The sequence below is a fragment of the Mixophyes fleayi genome, chromosome 3 (genome assembly GCF_038048845.1).
Source record: "Mixophyes fleayi isolate aMixFle1 chromosome 3, aMixFle1.hap1, whole genome shotgun sequence".
Classification (NCBI taxonomy): Eukaryota; Metazoa; Chordata; class Amphibia; order Anura; family Limnodynastidae; genus Mixophyes; species Mixophyes fleayi.
In genome coordinates this window covers 197,623,516-197,641,032 of record NC_134404.1, presented here as the reverse complement: position 1 = coordinate 197,641,032, position 17,517 = coordinate 197,623,516, and the positions used below count along the sequence as shown (strand labels likewise).

The 17,517-nt window shown below is 37.4% G+C and overlaps 1 protein-coding gene across 1 annotated transcript in view; it reads left to right on the top strand.

Moving 5' to 3' along the window:
• Positions 1 to 17,517, top strand: part of MAN1A1 (mannosidase alpha class 1A member 1) — a 191,747-nt gene that overhangs the window by 80,467 nt on the left and 93,763 nt on the right. The window contains exons 3-4 of the mRNA XM_075202996.1: positions 2,375 to 2,490; positions 12,273 to 12,353. Of these exons, the coding sequence (XP_075059097.1) occupies positions 2,375 to 2,490; positions 12,273 to 12,353 (197 nt within the window). The remainder of the gene's footprint in view (positions 1 to 2,374; positions 2,491 to 12,272; positions 12,354 to 17,517) is intronic.

Sequence of the window (17,517 nt, the reverse complement as noted above, 5' to 3'; positions counted from 1 at the left end):
TTTTATAGAATTCTGTTAAAATCTAACTTTCTTCCCCTTGTACACCATGGGGCATATTCAATTAGCTTTCCGGAAACATGCGCAGTATTGCCGGTAATACGGTACCGCAATAACGCAGATTTTCGTACGCAACCTATGGGCTGCGAACGAAAATCCACGTTATTGTGGTACCGTGACTTCGCGGGGCATTCCGGCACGATCCCTGAACCGGAAAGCTAATTGAATATGCCCCCATGTGTGGTAATAAGCAATTTAGTGTGTCAATGGTTTAATGCAATGTACATTCACTAGGCTTATGTTAAGCACCTCCTGGGAAGAACCATAATGTAGTGAACCCTTTGGGATCTTCTTTGTGGCCAAGTGCACACTTTACTAGTTAGTAAATTGAAGGCGAATACTAATCTGTACATCCAGACACTTTCATTTAAATGATTTATTGTAAATGTTCACATTACTTTATCCTGTACAGAGTAGAGTCGTACTATTTTTGCATAAAAATCAATACGTTGTCTGAATGTGTTTGGCGTGTTTATATTTTTAAAAAATAAAATTTTGTATAAAAATGTCTATTGTAATACGCACTTATTTGTTTTAGTAAGTGAATTAGTCTTTCAGTCCACATTTGTTCTTTACTCTGACAGCAGACATGTGGCAGCCTTAGCAGTTATCATTCTTGATTGCAGCATGCTTCTTATCTATGTGACAGTCCACCTACTTCTTGGCCTGTGACAGGACTGGCCTACTCTGCCACCCTCTCTCTCTCTCTCTCGTCAGTATCTTTGTTTTTACTGTTTTTGTCTTGGGGTTCTTTTTAACATAGGTGCTGTTACTAACCACTCCTACTGGTTTCTCTCAGTCAGACACTAGATGCTCATTGACTGAGTACTAACTACACACCAGCTGCCACCACTAGGCTTCTTCACTGGCACCTGGAACAATTTACATCCTACTGTTGCATACAGCTGCTACACCACATCTTTGCTGGTTACTTATCACTTATGGATCAGAATTGCAGGATAGCAGACAGTGTTGATTCGGATCATAGAGTTCAACGCAGAATAGCGGAGGAAAGAATTAGAGTTTTAGCTCTTATCTGTAGGTCACAGTAATGCAACAGGTAATAGGCGTTATGCATGATCTTGTAAGCATAATGGTGTTAATTGCTAATAAATAGTCCTTGCAAGGACTGTTACACATCAGTATGTGGTACTGATGAATTATCCAGAAGTACAAGATGCTACACACACAATACAGCAACACGTGATCTTTACATAAAGATAAAGTCGCCACATCTGCCAAAAATTCAAATAACCACTTGAAATACTGAACCAATCCTAGTGGATGTTTGAGCAGGGTGACCAAACTGTGAGAGGGAGTAGACTGCACTAAGGCAACCAATCCCTGATAGATTTATCTGGGACAGTGGGCAGAAGCTTTATGCTCATATGCAGTTCATTTTTCCCCGATCAGTCATGAGGAAACAGGACATCTTTCAATATAGTGATCATTACATAATAACGTTTTGCATCAGAAAATACCTCTGGTCTAGTAAATTATCTAAATTTGGGAATAAAACACAATACACAGTAATCTGTAATTGAACAAAGTATGCTTCATCACTGGGAAATTTCCCTATTAACGCTTAACACAAATACAGGAATCACCTGATGTGCATTCAAATAAAGGAAAGTGGTGGTCAAGCTAACCCCCTTACCTGGCTTCAGACCAGATGCTAATTAACATGTGATCTTATTGTCTGTTTTACACAACCAAATCAATATAATTTTTTGCATATATAGTATGCGGGTACGCTGTGTTGAAAAAAAAGTTGAATGAAGTTCTTCCCACTTTCTGTGTGAGGGAAGGTATCCAGCCACAGTTTATAACAGTGTTAATGATTTGGTCAGTCAGTTTTTGAAAGAGGAACACAAGGCTTGTCTTTGAGGTGGTGTGTGGGGTCATCAGTTGGCCTAAAGTGGAGGAGACAGCAGAGCAACCAGTTGAATAGTGCGATCTGGTTGCAGTGTGCACAGCAGCATGTGACACAATCCATTACAGAGTCGGCCATTTATCATTTGGGCAGATAGATTGTGTAATGCGGTCTTCTTGCTGCTGCAGAGATATGTTTAAATAGCACTTGTAAGTGGGTGTAGTTTTATAATGGAAGGCCTTAATTTCAGTCCCAGTTGCGGCTGTTTGTTCCATTTGATAAGTCCCCCGTTGTCCTGGACACAAAGATTGGTTTGCAATGGTGGGTTAGGCAGACCTCTAAAATCTTCATGTCATATAAAGTTGTCCATTCTATAAAGACAAGCATGATAGATTCTTATTTGTTCTTCACATCACGAAGTACCATGTTTATGTTTGATTTTAGGTAACATCCAAGGAGCAACAATTATAGATTCTCTTGACACATTATTCATCATGGATATGAAGGATGAATTCAAGGATGCTAAGGAGTGGGTGGATAAGAACCTAGAATTCAAAGTGGTGAGTGTTCAATAGTGTATAGTACATTTTAGTTTGATGGTATGATTGTATTAAGTCACAAGAACTATCTGCAGGGTAGATGCTCCAGATTTTATTTTATTTTTTACCACCTGTGCAGCTATTTCACATATACTTCCACATTGCCTATAGATCTAAATGGTAGTCGAAAATTATCTAACCTACTCGGACATGCAGTTCATTATGTAATATCTCATTGTTTCAGTTTTGTATTTAACGCCTTACCCATGTTCTAAACCTTCAATTTTCAATGCACTTTTCATGCATTCAGCATTTACCAGTACAATCCTTTAGTAATGGTAGCACACACATGAGAAATAGATTTTGCTTTATTGTAAAGCTTTTAGAGGGAATTCAATTCGGCACAAGGTCTGGCTCCACACACTGCTGGTTATTTTGGTAGAGAAAGCTTTGATAATTTTTCATTGCGCATCTATGAGCAGAGATTTCAACCCAGTCAGTGTCATAGCAGAAGGCTCTAAAGAGACCTCGCACTGAATTGAATTTCACCCTTAACATAGCGTTAACCATTTACAACACAGTGGTGGGAATGGTGCCTTTCATTATTTGTCCAATTTTTATTGCCTTTATCAATTTTGGAAACATGCAATAAAAGTAGATAGGAGACCTGAACAGAAACTTCAAATACATATCTTCATCCAGTGCTCTCTCCTGCCAGCAATTAGATGGCAAACAGATCCTAGTGAACCTGCATTCAGCATTTAATTGTTTCCCCTTATTTCTGTTTCACTATTCTGACTGCTTCTGAGAGCAGTGAAATAAAAAATTAAGGTCTTGAAGAGATCCTGGGGAACAGTGGAGGAGGAGGAAAATTGAATAAGTTGAAACTAGATAAAAATGTACTATAAGATATATATATATATATATATATATATATATATATATATATATATATATATATATATATATATATAATTAGAGAGAGATATCTAGAGATTTCTCGAGATATCGATATCATCCAGTTCCTGATGGGCATTTAGTTTGTAAATATTGAATGTTGTTTCTAGTTATTGTTTTGGTGAACTTTGCTTTTGAAACACTTCAAAGCAGCCTGGTTTTTAGAAAAATACATCGGTGCTCACGGGGGAATGCAATTCGCCCCGAATTAGTGCGGCGTTGAAACTACCGTAATAACGCTAATTAAGCGCATGATTATCGTAATAACTGCAATGCGCAGGCCATCTTACTTTTACCCGTAATGCGGCCAATTGAATTCCCCCTACAAAGTCTGCTGCCTCAGTTTCTAAGATGGCAATTTGCATATACTCCAGAATGTCATGAAGTGAGCAGATGAAGTGCAATTAATTTCAAAGTTCCTCTTTGCCATGACAATGAACTTTATCCCAAAAACAACATTTCCACTGCATTTCAGCCCTGCCACAAAAGGGCCGGCTGACGACAGGTCAGTGATTCTCTTGTTAACACAGGTGAGTGTGTTGACGAGGACAAGGCTGGAAATCACACTCTGTCATGCTGATTGAGTTAGAATAACAGACTGGAAGCTTTAAAAGGAGGGTGGTGCTTGCAATCCTTGTTCTTAAGATTGCACCTAAATCAACAATTTATTGGATCATCAAGAACTTCAAGGAGAGAGGTTCAATAGTTGTGAAGAAGGCTTCAGGGTGCCCAAGAACGTCCAGCAAGCGCCAGGACCGTCTGCTAAAGTTGATTCAAGCTTCGGGATCCGGACACCACCAGTGCAGAGCTTGCTCAGGAATGGCTGCAGGCAGGTGTGAGTGCATCTGCATGCACAGTGAGGCTAAGATTTTTGGAGGATGGCCTGGTGTCAAGCAGACCAGCAAAGAAGCCACTTTTCTCCAGGAAAAACATCAGGGACAGACTGATATTCTGCAAAGTGTACAGGGATTGGACTGCTGAGGACTGGGGTAAAGTAATTTTCTCTGATAAATCCCCTTTCAGATTGTTTGGGACTTCTGGAAAAACGCTTGTGCGGAGAAGGAAAGGTGAGCGCTACCATAGTCCTGTGTCATGCCAACAGTAAAGCATCCTGAGACCATTCATGTGTTGGGGTTGCTTCTCAGCCAAGGGAGTGGGCTCACTCACAATTTTGTCTAAGAACACAGCCATGAATAAAAAATGGTACCAGAACATCTTTCGAGAGCACTTTCTCCCAACCATCCAAGTACAGTTTGGTGACTAACAATGCCTTTTAAAGTGATAACTAAATGGCTCGGGGATGGAAACATCGATTTTAAAACGGCGTTTAATAAAATGTTTGTTTCATTATGACAAATCTAAACCTATTGTTTCTCAACTGTAAGTGTAAAGTAAACATGAAACATGTTGTGAATTTAGTTTTGTTTGTTTTGTTTAAAAAAACACCTTTTATCTGACATACTATATTCTGGACTTTAATGTGCAAATGCAATAGTAATACTGGCCAAGCTTGTGTAAATGACAAATCGGTCTGCAGCAGACCACCAGTTCAATATATGCAGCCTCATGGCATTGACTGACAAAAAATAATTTAGGTACAGACATTTTTTTTAAAATAAAAATCTGAATATGCATTTAATTGTCCTGGTTTAGTTACCCACTTGGTATTTCAATGTAAGCATTCAGATGGTTTGCGTAAGGCCACCTCAAAAAGAATGCATTTGTGTTAATACAGTAAGCAGAGTAATGTGCATTAACTTAGTTTCCAATCATGGGTGATTTTACCCATCATTCTAATATCTTCTGGCATGTAAGAGCTTCAAGCAGCTTTATAAATCAACTAAGAAATGTCTGCTGGTATAAAAATGATTGTGAAAACACTTCAGGAAAAGTTTATGTACAAACTGCAAATGGTAGTTTTGCAGACATATTTTTTTTTAAGAAATACATGGCTGCTTCTTTTGAATTCTAAAGATATGTTTAGTGCATATTTCATCTGACTTTTTAAAGAGCTGAGCACCTGAGATGGCCTAAGGCTTTGGAGGTCCAGGGGGGTATCATTTTAGGCACATTTTAGACAAATACACAAGCAATAATACTGTGTTTACTACTGTTAGGTGCACGCAGCTCTGCCTTCACAAGCTGTACAGAGTGAGGCTGGACATACCTCTCAACTGTCCTACCAGTCTAATCAAAACCTGACTAACAGAGAGTCGCCTAAATTCGGGACTGGCCTACCAGATTCAGGACAGTTGGCAGATTGTCCTTCTCTCTCCTACCTGTTCTTGTTACTTCCACTCCCTGTGGCTGCTGCTGTCTTTGTTTCTGCTTGTCTGGATCCTGGAATGTTGGAGGGCCTTTTTTGGGAAAAAATGGGTACATTTAATTTAGAAAACTCCAACCAACCCCAGGTTTAATCAGTTTAATAATGGGGCCTACCTCCAGCCCCAACATTAAAATAATAGTACACACATTTAACAAATAAACCTGTTTACCTCCCACCCCAGCAATAAATTAATTGCATTTACGTTTAATAAATATAACCATATCCCACAACCATTCCCAGCATTAAGTAATTCATAGTAATTCATATTCACATTTAATAAATAGTCGTCACATTATATTAAGACCCCTCCCATCCCTCGCATATTAGAGAAAGATTCCCACTTTCCTCACACCATGGTGGCTTAATGGTTAGCACTTATGCCTTACAGCACTAGGGTCATGAGTTTGATTATTGACAACATATAAACATACAATATGTTACATTTACTGTCAATGCGCCACAGTTGTTTTTTTTGTTCACCTTTATTCCTAACAAGATGATGGGCCGACATGTCTAAAGATTCTGAAGAGTATTAATGATAACATCCTATGTATAAACAGGCTCCCTTTACTCGTTATAAACTTTGTGACACCAATAAATTGTAGAAACTCTGCCAGGTTTGAGCTATTTACTCTAGATATCACATGAGATCAATGTCACAGGATCTTCAGCCCGTAGGATGGCTAATATAAATAATGCATTTTCTGTAAGGTCAAATGCCCTGTATTGTCAGTCATTGTAGGCAACAATAAGGCCCCCTTAATTGTGCTTCTTTAAAGTTGAACTGGCTAGACCAGTCTAAGTAATTGTATGGGAAGCCCCCTGTGACAAAATGTAGTATATCTAATGTTGTTTTCTGTTGGATTTATGTATAACAATGTGAATATTTTATGTAACCTTTCAACCTTTCAAAGTGTATTTTGTTAACTGACCTGAGTCTGACCTAGGCAAGTGTCAATGGTCTTATGAAAGATAATATCTCTGGGGGGAATTCAATTCCCCCTGAATTTCCGCTGCCTTAAAACTATTAACATTTTTACGGTAGTTTTAACCCGGCTTTCTGCTCGCAGCTCAGGGATCTGCGAGCAAAAAGCCGGTGTTGAAACTGCCGTAATAATGGTAATAAAGTTCATTATTAACGTAATGGTAATAATGTGTAGACCGCTTACTTACTTTTACCCGTAACACGGGCAATTGAATTCCCCCCTTTGAGTATTTTGTGTATGCAGAGGAGTTAGACTTGCCAGGCTGAATGAGCAGAGGTGAGAACTCAGGTCTTGTGAAATGCCAGCTCCAGGACATCTATAATTAACTTCAAAAGCCCTGTGTCATTTTGGGCATCCATCTAACTTAGGTGAAAATAAAATTCCTAAGGTGGGGGTTGAAGAGCCAACAAGAAATGATTTAAAATTTTATTTTTTTAAACTTATTTGTGCAATATATTGTAGATCTGTTTATTACCTTTTTGTAAATCAAAGCCTTAGAAATATTTTTCAGATTAAACATATTTGAATATAGCGTATTATCTGTGATTCTTTGTGGACTTAACGAAGCCCAGGGAGGCTCATGCTGCATGTATATGTGATAGAAGTGTTGGTGAACATAAGGACGCTATAGTAAATGCTTTGTGGTAGCAGAAAAGGTGTATTTATTGTTAAGTAACTAAGGTAACGCCAATCACCACCAGCTGTTCAGATTGCTGTATCTGAGACAGGCTGGGGTGTTCGTGACACCCCCTACAAAGCAAAAAAAAGTTCTGGAGAATGAGTTTTGTTTATATTCCCTTTCCATCCAATACTCAACAATGAATCAGATCATACCAAAGCTTGCTTATTTTTACTACAGTTCAATGCAGAATATTAAAGTTTGTTTACTTCAGTAGAGCTGTATGGAGTTAAGTAAAAGCTGGCAGCATTGAAACTAAGGCTATGTATACACTGAAGCATTTTCGTCCAATAATCAGCCAAATCAGCTGATATTCGGTCGGAAGTCGGGTTAGTGTGTATAGTGACATAATGGTCTAAAGTCGTGACAAAGTACTGATTGTCGTCTCTCTTGGTCGTACTGTTTAATATTTTCCGACCAATCCACCTAACGATCATGTAGTGTGTAATTTTCCAATCGATCCAAGAACAAACGTCGATGGTTCCTTGAGCTGCAACTCCTTTGGCGGCATATGTGTGTTTATTTCTGATGCCTGTACTAGTTTCACGTGATGTGGTGTCCGCACGTCACTCATTTTGTAATTAGGCGCTTCTAGTGGTAAAGCAGGTGTCTATTGCATTAATGCGTACAGCATATGTCTGCCAGTTTGTTTTAAGACTACACTAATAAGGCTTTATAATTAAAGTTTTATTTATGTGCATTGATTATGTCTGCCTTAATTATAGCTATATTTTCCTTCGTGTCTGTACTTGCATTCTTCTTGCCACAGTGAGCAGAAAAAGAGCAGTTGCTTGCCGTTCTTCAAAAGTATCCATATTGGTAAAAATAATTATCATTTTTTTTGCGGTTGAGAACGAATGTACAGTGTACACATGCTAGCGAATGTATGAAGAAAACTTGTTGCCGTCGCTTTTTTTTTTTTAATAAGGTTTGGGGTGGTTACTATTGAACATGATCTGTCCCTTAAATTTCTTGAGGGTATCGTTACATAGTCGTTTAAGTGATTTCTAATCTTTGCTCATGACAATATGGCGGTGAAAAGTCACTTCCCGGACAGTCGGTCTGTCGTTAATCATCTAAAACTTAACTAGTGTGTACACATTAATCGTCCGAGCGATCGTACCTTCAGTCAAAGGGAAAGTCGTTGTAGATAACACATTAGTTGGAAAATTCTTCAGTGTGTGCCTAGCGTAAGGTTGAGAACACACTTCAGAAATGTCCTCCCAATATGTTATCTAGAACGACTGATAAAGAAAAATGTTACGATGAGTGTGCTGCGTCATGTGTACATATTTTACAAGATCTACTTTCAGGTCTCTGCTCTTCATCTGTTATAACGATCGGCTGAAAAGATCATGTGACTGTAAACTCTAGGGGGATCTGTTTGTGAGTGCATTCACACAGCAGAATTGGAATGACATTGTTCCATCGTTGAAGAGGATTTTCAAGTCGGTTTGAAAATCTCGATCAGTGATTGCATGTGCTTTGGATTGATCGCTCATTATTCCAGGGTGTACACTACTGTGATATCGGGCCAATCGGCTGTTTATCGTCTTATTGGCCCGATTTTAATGTGCTGAAAACACTGTAGTGTGTATCTAGTCTTTGTATTTGGTTGTCTCACTGAAAGAAAGTGTGTACAGATCAGAGTTAGGAAGCTGGTGGCTTGAGGCTTAGGTAGTTTTAAGTCTGTTGTGCTGTTTAGCAATAATATTGCATGGTAGATGGTGTTATATGCATGCTTTGTGCTATAACTACCAGCACAATAGTCCTTTTTTTGGCCAAGAAATAGTTATGGTGCATCATGTTCAGAGTGTGGCTTAGGCAAAAAGGGGTTGTAGTTGAGCAGACAGAGGATATGACTTTGGTGCATTGGGACAGGACTTGGGCTGATTAGGTTGGGTGATTTTTGTTGAGCTTTTTCTTCTTGAAATTTTGGGAAGTGTGGCTATGCATATCTCTATAATGGCTTAGCTATAGAGGCCCTGAGCCTGGTACAAAATCTAAACGTCCCCCTTTCCCCTAGTCGCCTGCACCCTCTCTACTGCATAGTGTATAATACAGTCTGGGGCTGTAATACACTATATGGCTAAAATTATGTGGACTTCTCTTCTAATTAGTGTGGTTGGCCATTTAGGCCACACCCATTACTTACTGGAATGGGTCATGCTGAAGATCTCAGTGACTTTCAACATGACACTGTATAAGGATGCTACCTTTCCAAGTCAGTTTGTCAAACTTCTGCCTTGCTAAAGCTGCCCCAGCCAACTGTAAGTGATGTTATTGTACAGTGGAAACGTCTAAGAGCAACAACAGCTCAGCCATGGACTTCATGGATTGGCTTTCCATGGCCGAGTAGACACATACAGGCCTCTGATCACTATTCTTCAATTCCAAAGGTAAACTGTAGTGTTGTAAATACATCAGCATTGGAATCTGCAGCAGTGGAAATGTGTTCTCTGTAATGATGAATCCCAATTCAATTTATGTCGGTAGTCTGACTGGCAAATCTGTGTTTGGTGGATATCATGAGAACATTTCCTACCTGAATATGTGTTGTCAACTGTAAGGTTTGGTAGAGGAGCAGGTACCTTTACATGACTTTGCGGGCAATCTTCTAATTTATTTGCTAGTAATCCTGAGTGGAAACTGCAGTGTTTTTATACCACTTTAATGGTCAGGCTGAATTTCAATTACTTTTTTCAGTTGTAGATTTCAAATTCGACTTGTCCGTCTGATTACAAATTGTGGAAGTGCTATCTTAATGTCATACCATGATGGAGATCCCAGTAGTTCATCTTCAGTGTATGAGATTCCTTAATGCCTAGGTGAGCAGGGTAGATTATATTTTGACTTTCCGCCAAAGGAATTGCTGTAGTGCTTGTAGCACCTGAGCAGCACAGAGCTATAAGCTTTTAATTTGAACAGAATAAAATGCTTGAGATACAAAAATAAGTTTGTTATTTGCCATAGTGATAGCATCTATTAAAACTGCAGGGGAACAGTGATTTCGTGTCTGTATATCATTTCCTCAGTGTCACTGGGTTGTTCTGCTACATTAACATCTTTGTGATAATCCTGCTGTTTAACAATCCTGTCTCTCCCTAAACTTTTCAGTTTATCAATGCATTATGTTTTATAATTTAACTTTAGCATTGTTTGAGTATTGGCTTTCATAGAATATTTGTAAAAAAAGATGCAATATAAAAGTCACAATATATGTGCACATTTTAATTGGATTTCATTAGTATTTCATGTCTTTGGAAATCAAAGTACATTTTAATCATTGTGATCATGAGGCTGTACCAAAAACACACTTGTCCGCTCCCAGGTAATTGTATTCAGCCTATTCTTGTTTCATTGTAAGATTTGCTAACTGATAGTTAATTGTGCTGTCATTATCTTTTTAAAGACATATCCATTTTAAGGCTACAGAAGTATGCTAAAGCTTTGTGTTTTTCTTTTCCTAATCTTCAATAAATTTCAATTAACTTTGTATTTGGATTATCCTTCCCATTTTTTTTTTTCAGGCTTAAGAAGTAGAAAGACTTTCAGTATTACTATTGGAAATTGAAAAATGTTAATTATTCTTTGTTAAATGGGCTTTGAAACATCCTGATATTTTTCAGAGGAAAGCTAACATTTCACAATTGTGATGCCACAAGCCAGTCATTAGACAAGTAAAAAGAATGTGCGACTGGTTTACTCTGCCACACTGATCCACCACTCTTTTGGGGTTTTGCTGTCAGACTGCCATTGTTGCAGGTTTGCCAAACCAGACACACACTGATGCTGTAAACTGCACAACCACTGTGGTGGGCAATCGTTACCATCACCAGGCTACTTCACTGCCACTTGTAATCGCTCAGTTATTAGGCAGTGTGTGTTAGCTTAAAGTGTGTGTTTTAATTTGTTGGTTACAGGAACCAGTAGGTTGTTAATAGATATTGGTTGCCCCAGGTCTATTCATAGACTAGAAATTGCACTAAATGCAAATGAACAAATACGATGTGGAATGGGGCAGTGAAAGCGGAACTCAAAGGCTGTATCGCATACATTTTACACCATTGCGCTATGGACACATATATACGCATATATAAACTGAAATTGATATTTCTGCCACAAACGTTTTTGTATTTTTCTTTGTTTTGTTTTTTTTTTTACATGAAATACATATTTCAGGTGTTAATGCCTACGATACATAACATTTATTTTTACAGTTGCTCTTAATTGGAAGCACATATTCTAACATGCATACACCCTGTAACTAGTTCAAGTGATATAGCTAAAAATCATGTACCTGAGATGCCGAGTACTTGAATCTGAAAGATGCGTGTGCGCTCAATACTGGTACGCATTTACTGTACATTGACTACGTGCATACGTCTCTTCCCTCCCCTGATCTGCGCTTGAAAGGTAGGCTTTCAGAAGGGTCCTTTGAGTTTGAAGATTAATTGGATGTACTTGTTCACTGGTGTATAACCTGTTTCTGAGCATGCGCAAAGCAATTTTATGCAAAATGCAAATTGGGATTTATGTTCCTTAATGAATCGGGCCTCCTGTATTATTTTCTCAGATCAATGAGTTTATGATTTCTGCATGTGGAAAGTAATAATAACTACTGCTGGTTATTGTTGATAATATTTACAGTTGCTGGTAAACTTCTTCTAGCATAGCATTGTGTGCCCCACTTCTTTGAGGCCTTTTGTTTAGAAGTAGACATTTCTTTCTTTCTATTGATATTTAATTTTGCTTGTTTACCACTCATACATGATTGTTGACTTTACGAAGTCCATGGAAACTGAAGCCACATTGTCTATGTATCATACTATTTACTGCCTTTCTATTTCCACAGAATAGTGAGGTGTCGGTCTTTGAAGTGAATATCCGTTATGTTGGAGGTCTATTATCTGCGTATTATCTTTCTGGTGAAGAGGTAAGAATTTGTGCTTATTGCTTCAGAAACAAAGGGGGATTTGTTTTTTTTTTTGGTTTTTTTTTTTAATTTTGTGCTATGTGTGTCCATATTCCTGTGGTTCCTCTGGGTGCTCCAGTTTAATTTCAGTCCAAAAACATACTGGTGATTTTAGTGGCCCCTAAATAAATTGGATCCAGTATGTGTGTGTGCATGCATGTGCTTGCCTGTCCAATGGAATTGGCTCATCAGCTTCTTTGGGAAAGTGACTAATACGAATAAACATTCCCTGATTGTAAAGTGCTGTGTAATCTGCTGCTGCAAGTTTATCTGAAATGAGCAAAAGTCTTTACGCTGACTGTATAAGCAGGAATAGTTTTGACGCTCTACACATCAAATTGGCTTATGTTGGCCTGGTGTTGGGCTGCATGCTCTACCCCTTTGTCTGTTTCAACCCCCTAATACACAGGCTGAAGATTTTAATCAGTTCAGCTGCACTTAGATACAGTTTGCTAGACTGGAAAAAATATCTGTCCTTTTAAGTTTCATAGATGTTTTCTCTATTGAGCTTATTAATTATCTTCCATTATGGATACATTGGATAGAAGATGAATCAAAACCAAAGAATTGATCATGAATGTGCTGCCGGATCCTTCTGGTTATTTTCCACTCCCCTTATATTTAATCACTCACACATGCTTTTTTGGAAATCATGTATTTGCCATATGTTACATCAACTTGCATCATAGACCACAACTTTGATACTTTTATTTGTAAATTAGCTATGCCACAATTTACCATATAATCACTGCTATCATCATACCTTTCTTGTCTTCCTACTAAGTGCAACACGCACTGTTTGTGTTGCCATCCACCACACAACAATCCTTCCTTACTTTCGTGGCTTTCCACAAGCTCTCTCTGCAGTGCTAACTCATACACACTACAGCCCAATGCAGGCGCCATGCACCAGAGAGCGAACATTCAAAAGGGGAGAAGTAGCCAACATAGACAATAAGGGTGGAAGGGACAATGAGAAACTTACTGTATTTTTTCCTTAACTACTCTTACACTGAATTTAATGATTGATTTGTTTTTAATGTAGTTTTAGAAGGTAACTTTTTTTAACATTCAGGTTCACATTCATTGTTTATATCCAAGTTGTTTTCACTTAATGCTACTGTTTCATGATGTATCTGGTTAGTACGATCCTGTATAATGTATATACATTCTATTATGTTATTGTTTGATATATTGTGCTACATTTATTTGCACTTCCTGGGTGGGTTTTCCTATTTCTTCATGGCTGTAGGATAGCATTATGTTGTTCTCCAGCTGCCTTTAGAAGAAGTCCCACTTCAAAACGCATTTCAGGAAAGACATTTGCCATAGGTTAGCCAATTTATTGCTATACACATTAGAATCAGCACTTGTAAGTGCAATTTCATTTATTCTAATTAAGCATCTGACAGTACTTGATCTATTGAGGTTTTCTATTTCAACGCTCAGCCTCTCTGAATCCAGTCGCCCCTCACATTGATGTAACGGTGATCACTGGGGTTTAACCCTGCCTGTCATTTATTCAACTGACTTACTGATCCCAGATGGAACTTCTCTGGACAACTGCCATATGCTTAGGTGTAAACCATTTAATCCCTCCTCTATCTTATCATACTTTGCTGTAGTGCATCACCACAATACACCAAGACCCACTAGGAAACTTTTCGAACTAGGAAACTTACTCAAACTTGCTTAAACCCAACACTGGCACAACAACCAAGATATTATTTTGTACTCCTGAGTATGCTGGAGCTGTATTAATAAATATGATTGATAAATAATGCTCCTGCATGAATGAACACCATGTCACTGGCAAACCAAACATACCTTTAGATCTTGTCTGTCTGTTAACACGTTGCATTTCTGTATACTGCCCAGTCCAATTCAGTATCCACGAATATCTGATTTCAATGCTCTCCATATTTCTGATTCTTTAAAAACCAGAGAAAAAGAACTTAAAAAGATGGTAACAAACCGATGTTCTGTTAAAACCGAGGAACATTTCTTCTATTTCTCCTAGATATTTCATTTTTGTTTGACAATGTAGGCCATGCCTTCCTGTAACATATCATTTACTCTCTTGGCCTCTGATTCTTCTCCGGCTTTAGGTAATCAACTTTCACATCAATTAAATGTGTATTAAATACACATTTAATTGATGTCCAAATCTTACAAGATCATCGGAAAATATCCCTTCCTTACATGGGAATCTACTAAATTGATAAACCGCTATGTAATAATAAACTTCCTTAACTGCTGTAACCACATTTTAATTCTCGTTCCGCTCCAAAGACTAACATTTTATCCACTGTGTTCACAGTGCTGTCTCCAGGCTCATTCTGTACTGGACCAGTCCCTTTCTATACACTTATAACCTATTCTCCTTCTTTATTTGTATTGATCTTAAAATGGGCCTTGTACCTCACTGACCCTCATTAGATTCTCCCCCAAATTATCATGCTTTAATCACTACATTAAGACCCTATCTCATGTAATAGACAGATTCCCTACATCCCAGAATCATTTCTAATGTCATCTCTCCTATTCTACCTTCAACACCTTGTGTCTGGTCTACTCGTTTAGATTATAAACAACCTTTATGTGCCATTTGTGTCTATATTTTGTTTAGTATATATGTCATACTAATATTCCTATTATTCTTATTTATATAGTGCCAATCAAATTTTGCAGCCTTGTACAGATAATAGGTATTCATTCACGCCAGATTATAACTGTATTCACTGCAGAATGTCTGATGCTTTATAAATAAATGCTTGTTTTATAATATATAACCTGAGATTGTTTAGTTGCAGTGGCTTCTTTGTGATGAACTCTTCTACAAATTGAGACAAAGCAATGTAATGCATGTCCTTGCAATTCACAATAGTAGTGCAGAAACCCATGTGGGGGTGCTTGTCTTTTGAAGTTCATAGTTTTCCTTACAGACCTGAATTATGCTAATACCTTCATCATTTTAAATTTTTAAAGACAAAAACTAAAAATGTAATGACTGCAGGCTTGTATATATGTATGCATGTATGTGTATAGAAAAAAAGAGCAAATAGGGAAAAAGCATAAATGCTATCTTACCCTTTAGATGAGTTTTAGTGATGAGTGTGGATTTTGCATGTTTTTGTTTTTTTTTGTTTTTGTTTTTTTTGTTTTTCATGCATTGAGCATGAAAAACAAGCATTGAGCTTTTTACCAGTAAAATCTTTTGTAGTATGGATTCATGCATGAGAAATAGGGTATGCTGCACTGCACAATTTTCTAAAACAATAGTGGGAATAGCACCTTTGCCTCTTTATCATATTTTTAATACATGTTTTTATTTTATTTTTTTTCTACCTTGTGCAAAAAAATGTACAAAAAAGGGAGTGTAAAGGATTCCCGAAGGTTAGGATATTCAGACTGAAACATCTAAAATTCCTGAATAAACAATGTCCCTGGAAGGAGAAAAGAATTTATAACAAAACTTAATTTGAGTGGATCCAGCATGCTCGTAGTATGATAGTTTACTGGGCTAAATTTTAATTTTTAACAGTGTGGTGTATTAACTTTTTTTCCTTTTTATTATTTTTTTAATTTGCAGTCTAACATATTGGTAAATATTTTACTTCAGTGTATTTAGTAGGTTTTGCATTGTAATTATTATTTTCTTGTTTTATAATAGATTGTAAACTCGCTGACAAATGCCAGGACATAAATTTGTGGATTTTTTAGAATATTTTCTGTTAGATGATTGATAAATTAAGATATGTATTTTTCTACTTGTTTTAAAACTATAATAATTTTTAAAAAATCAAACTGCATAAAGGTTATTGTTTTGATCTTGACCAGTTTCAATGCCGCTGCAGTATTTGTAGCATTTTTGAAAATGTTCCTCATGTCAACATTTTTAGCATGAATGACAGACTGGATGAAGCTTATGGGAAATAGTTTGTCATCTGACATGACAGGAGTTGCATGAACAGATGTCAGCTCTCCCCGAAAGGGTCTATTGCAAGAGTCCGGAAGAACGGTTTTTAACTGGGCAGGCAAAAAAATCTGTTTTGTTTTGAAGCTGACAGATTTAACTGCACATGACAAAACCTAATTATGTGGGGTTAATTTCTCAATTACATCTCAAATCTACATGCTTTTGTGACTACACATCATTTCTACATTGCAAGCATAGTAGATTTATTTTTTGTATTAGCTGAAAATATCTATATGTAGCTTTTTGGTTTTTTTTCCCCCTTAAGTCCTCATATCATATAATTCTCGGTAGATGATGAGCATTGACAAAACAAGACATTGGTTACATTTTTACACCATTTTACCGATCTGTGTTTAATATTTTTCTTCCTCTTTACATAATTGGGCATTAAAGCAAGCACAGATCTGCCAAGCTTAGAATGAAATTAAATATATCTATAAAATCATTCACAAAAGGTAGGTGTATAATAAAACCATTTTTAAAAAAATTGCCACCAGCTTGCTTTGTCATTCAACTGTGACTGGATTACACCTATTGATATACTGTCCACTTTATTGATGACCTGCATGAGCTAGAATTCTATCTTCTAAAACCTGCTAGGATATAGCCAGATTTGTACTCGGACATTCACCTATCATTCATAAATTTGCTGTGCTGTTTCATTTGGGTCTCCGTCTGTTTTTTTCTTTTTCTATTTGGATAATGAGTTTCCTCACTTCTAGACATCATTTCAATGAATGGTTACATTTATTTTGTTTGCTCTGTGCATCCAAGCTGGGCAGCCTCTAACCAATAGGCTTTTTTCTATGTGAGTGTTTTTAACTAAACCCGAGCAAGAGATTACAAAATGAGAGAGAGACCTTCGCTTACAAAAGAGGAGAAAGCAAAGATCTGAATCGCATAATACCTGCAATACTGGGAGAGAGGGCACTATCTAGAGATTTATCTAATCAATCAGAGAGTATTGATTGGATTAAGCAGGCTGTAACACAGGAAGTTAAGTAGGCAGCTGCAGTACTTATGAAACAATCCATCTCCAACATGCATGGTTAAGTCTGTCTAAAGCTCAGTAAGTCAGTTAGCGGTTTAGGATTGAATAAGCGAAACAGGACACTCCTATTTAAAAGGGACAACCACACATGGGAG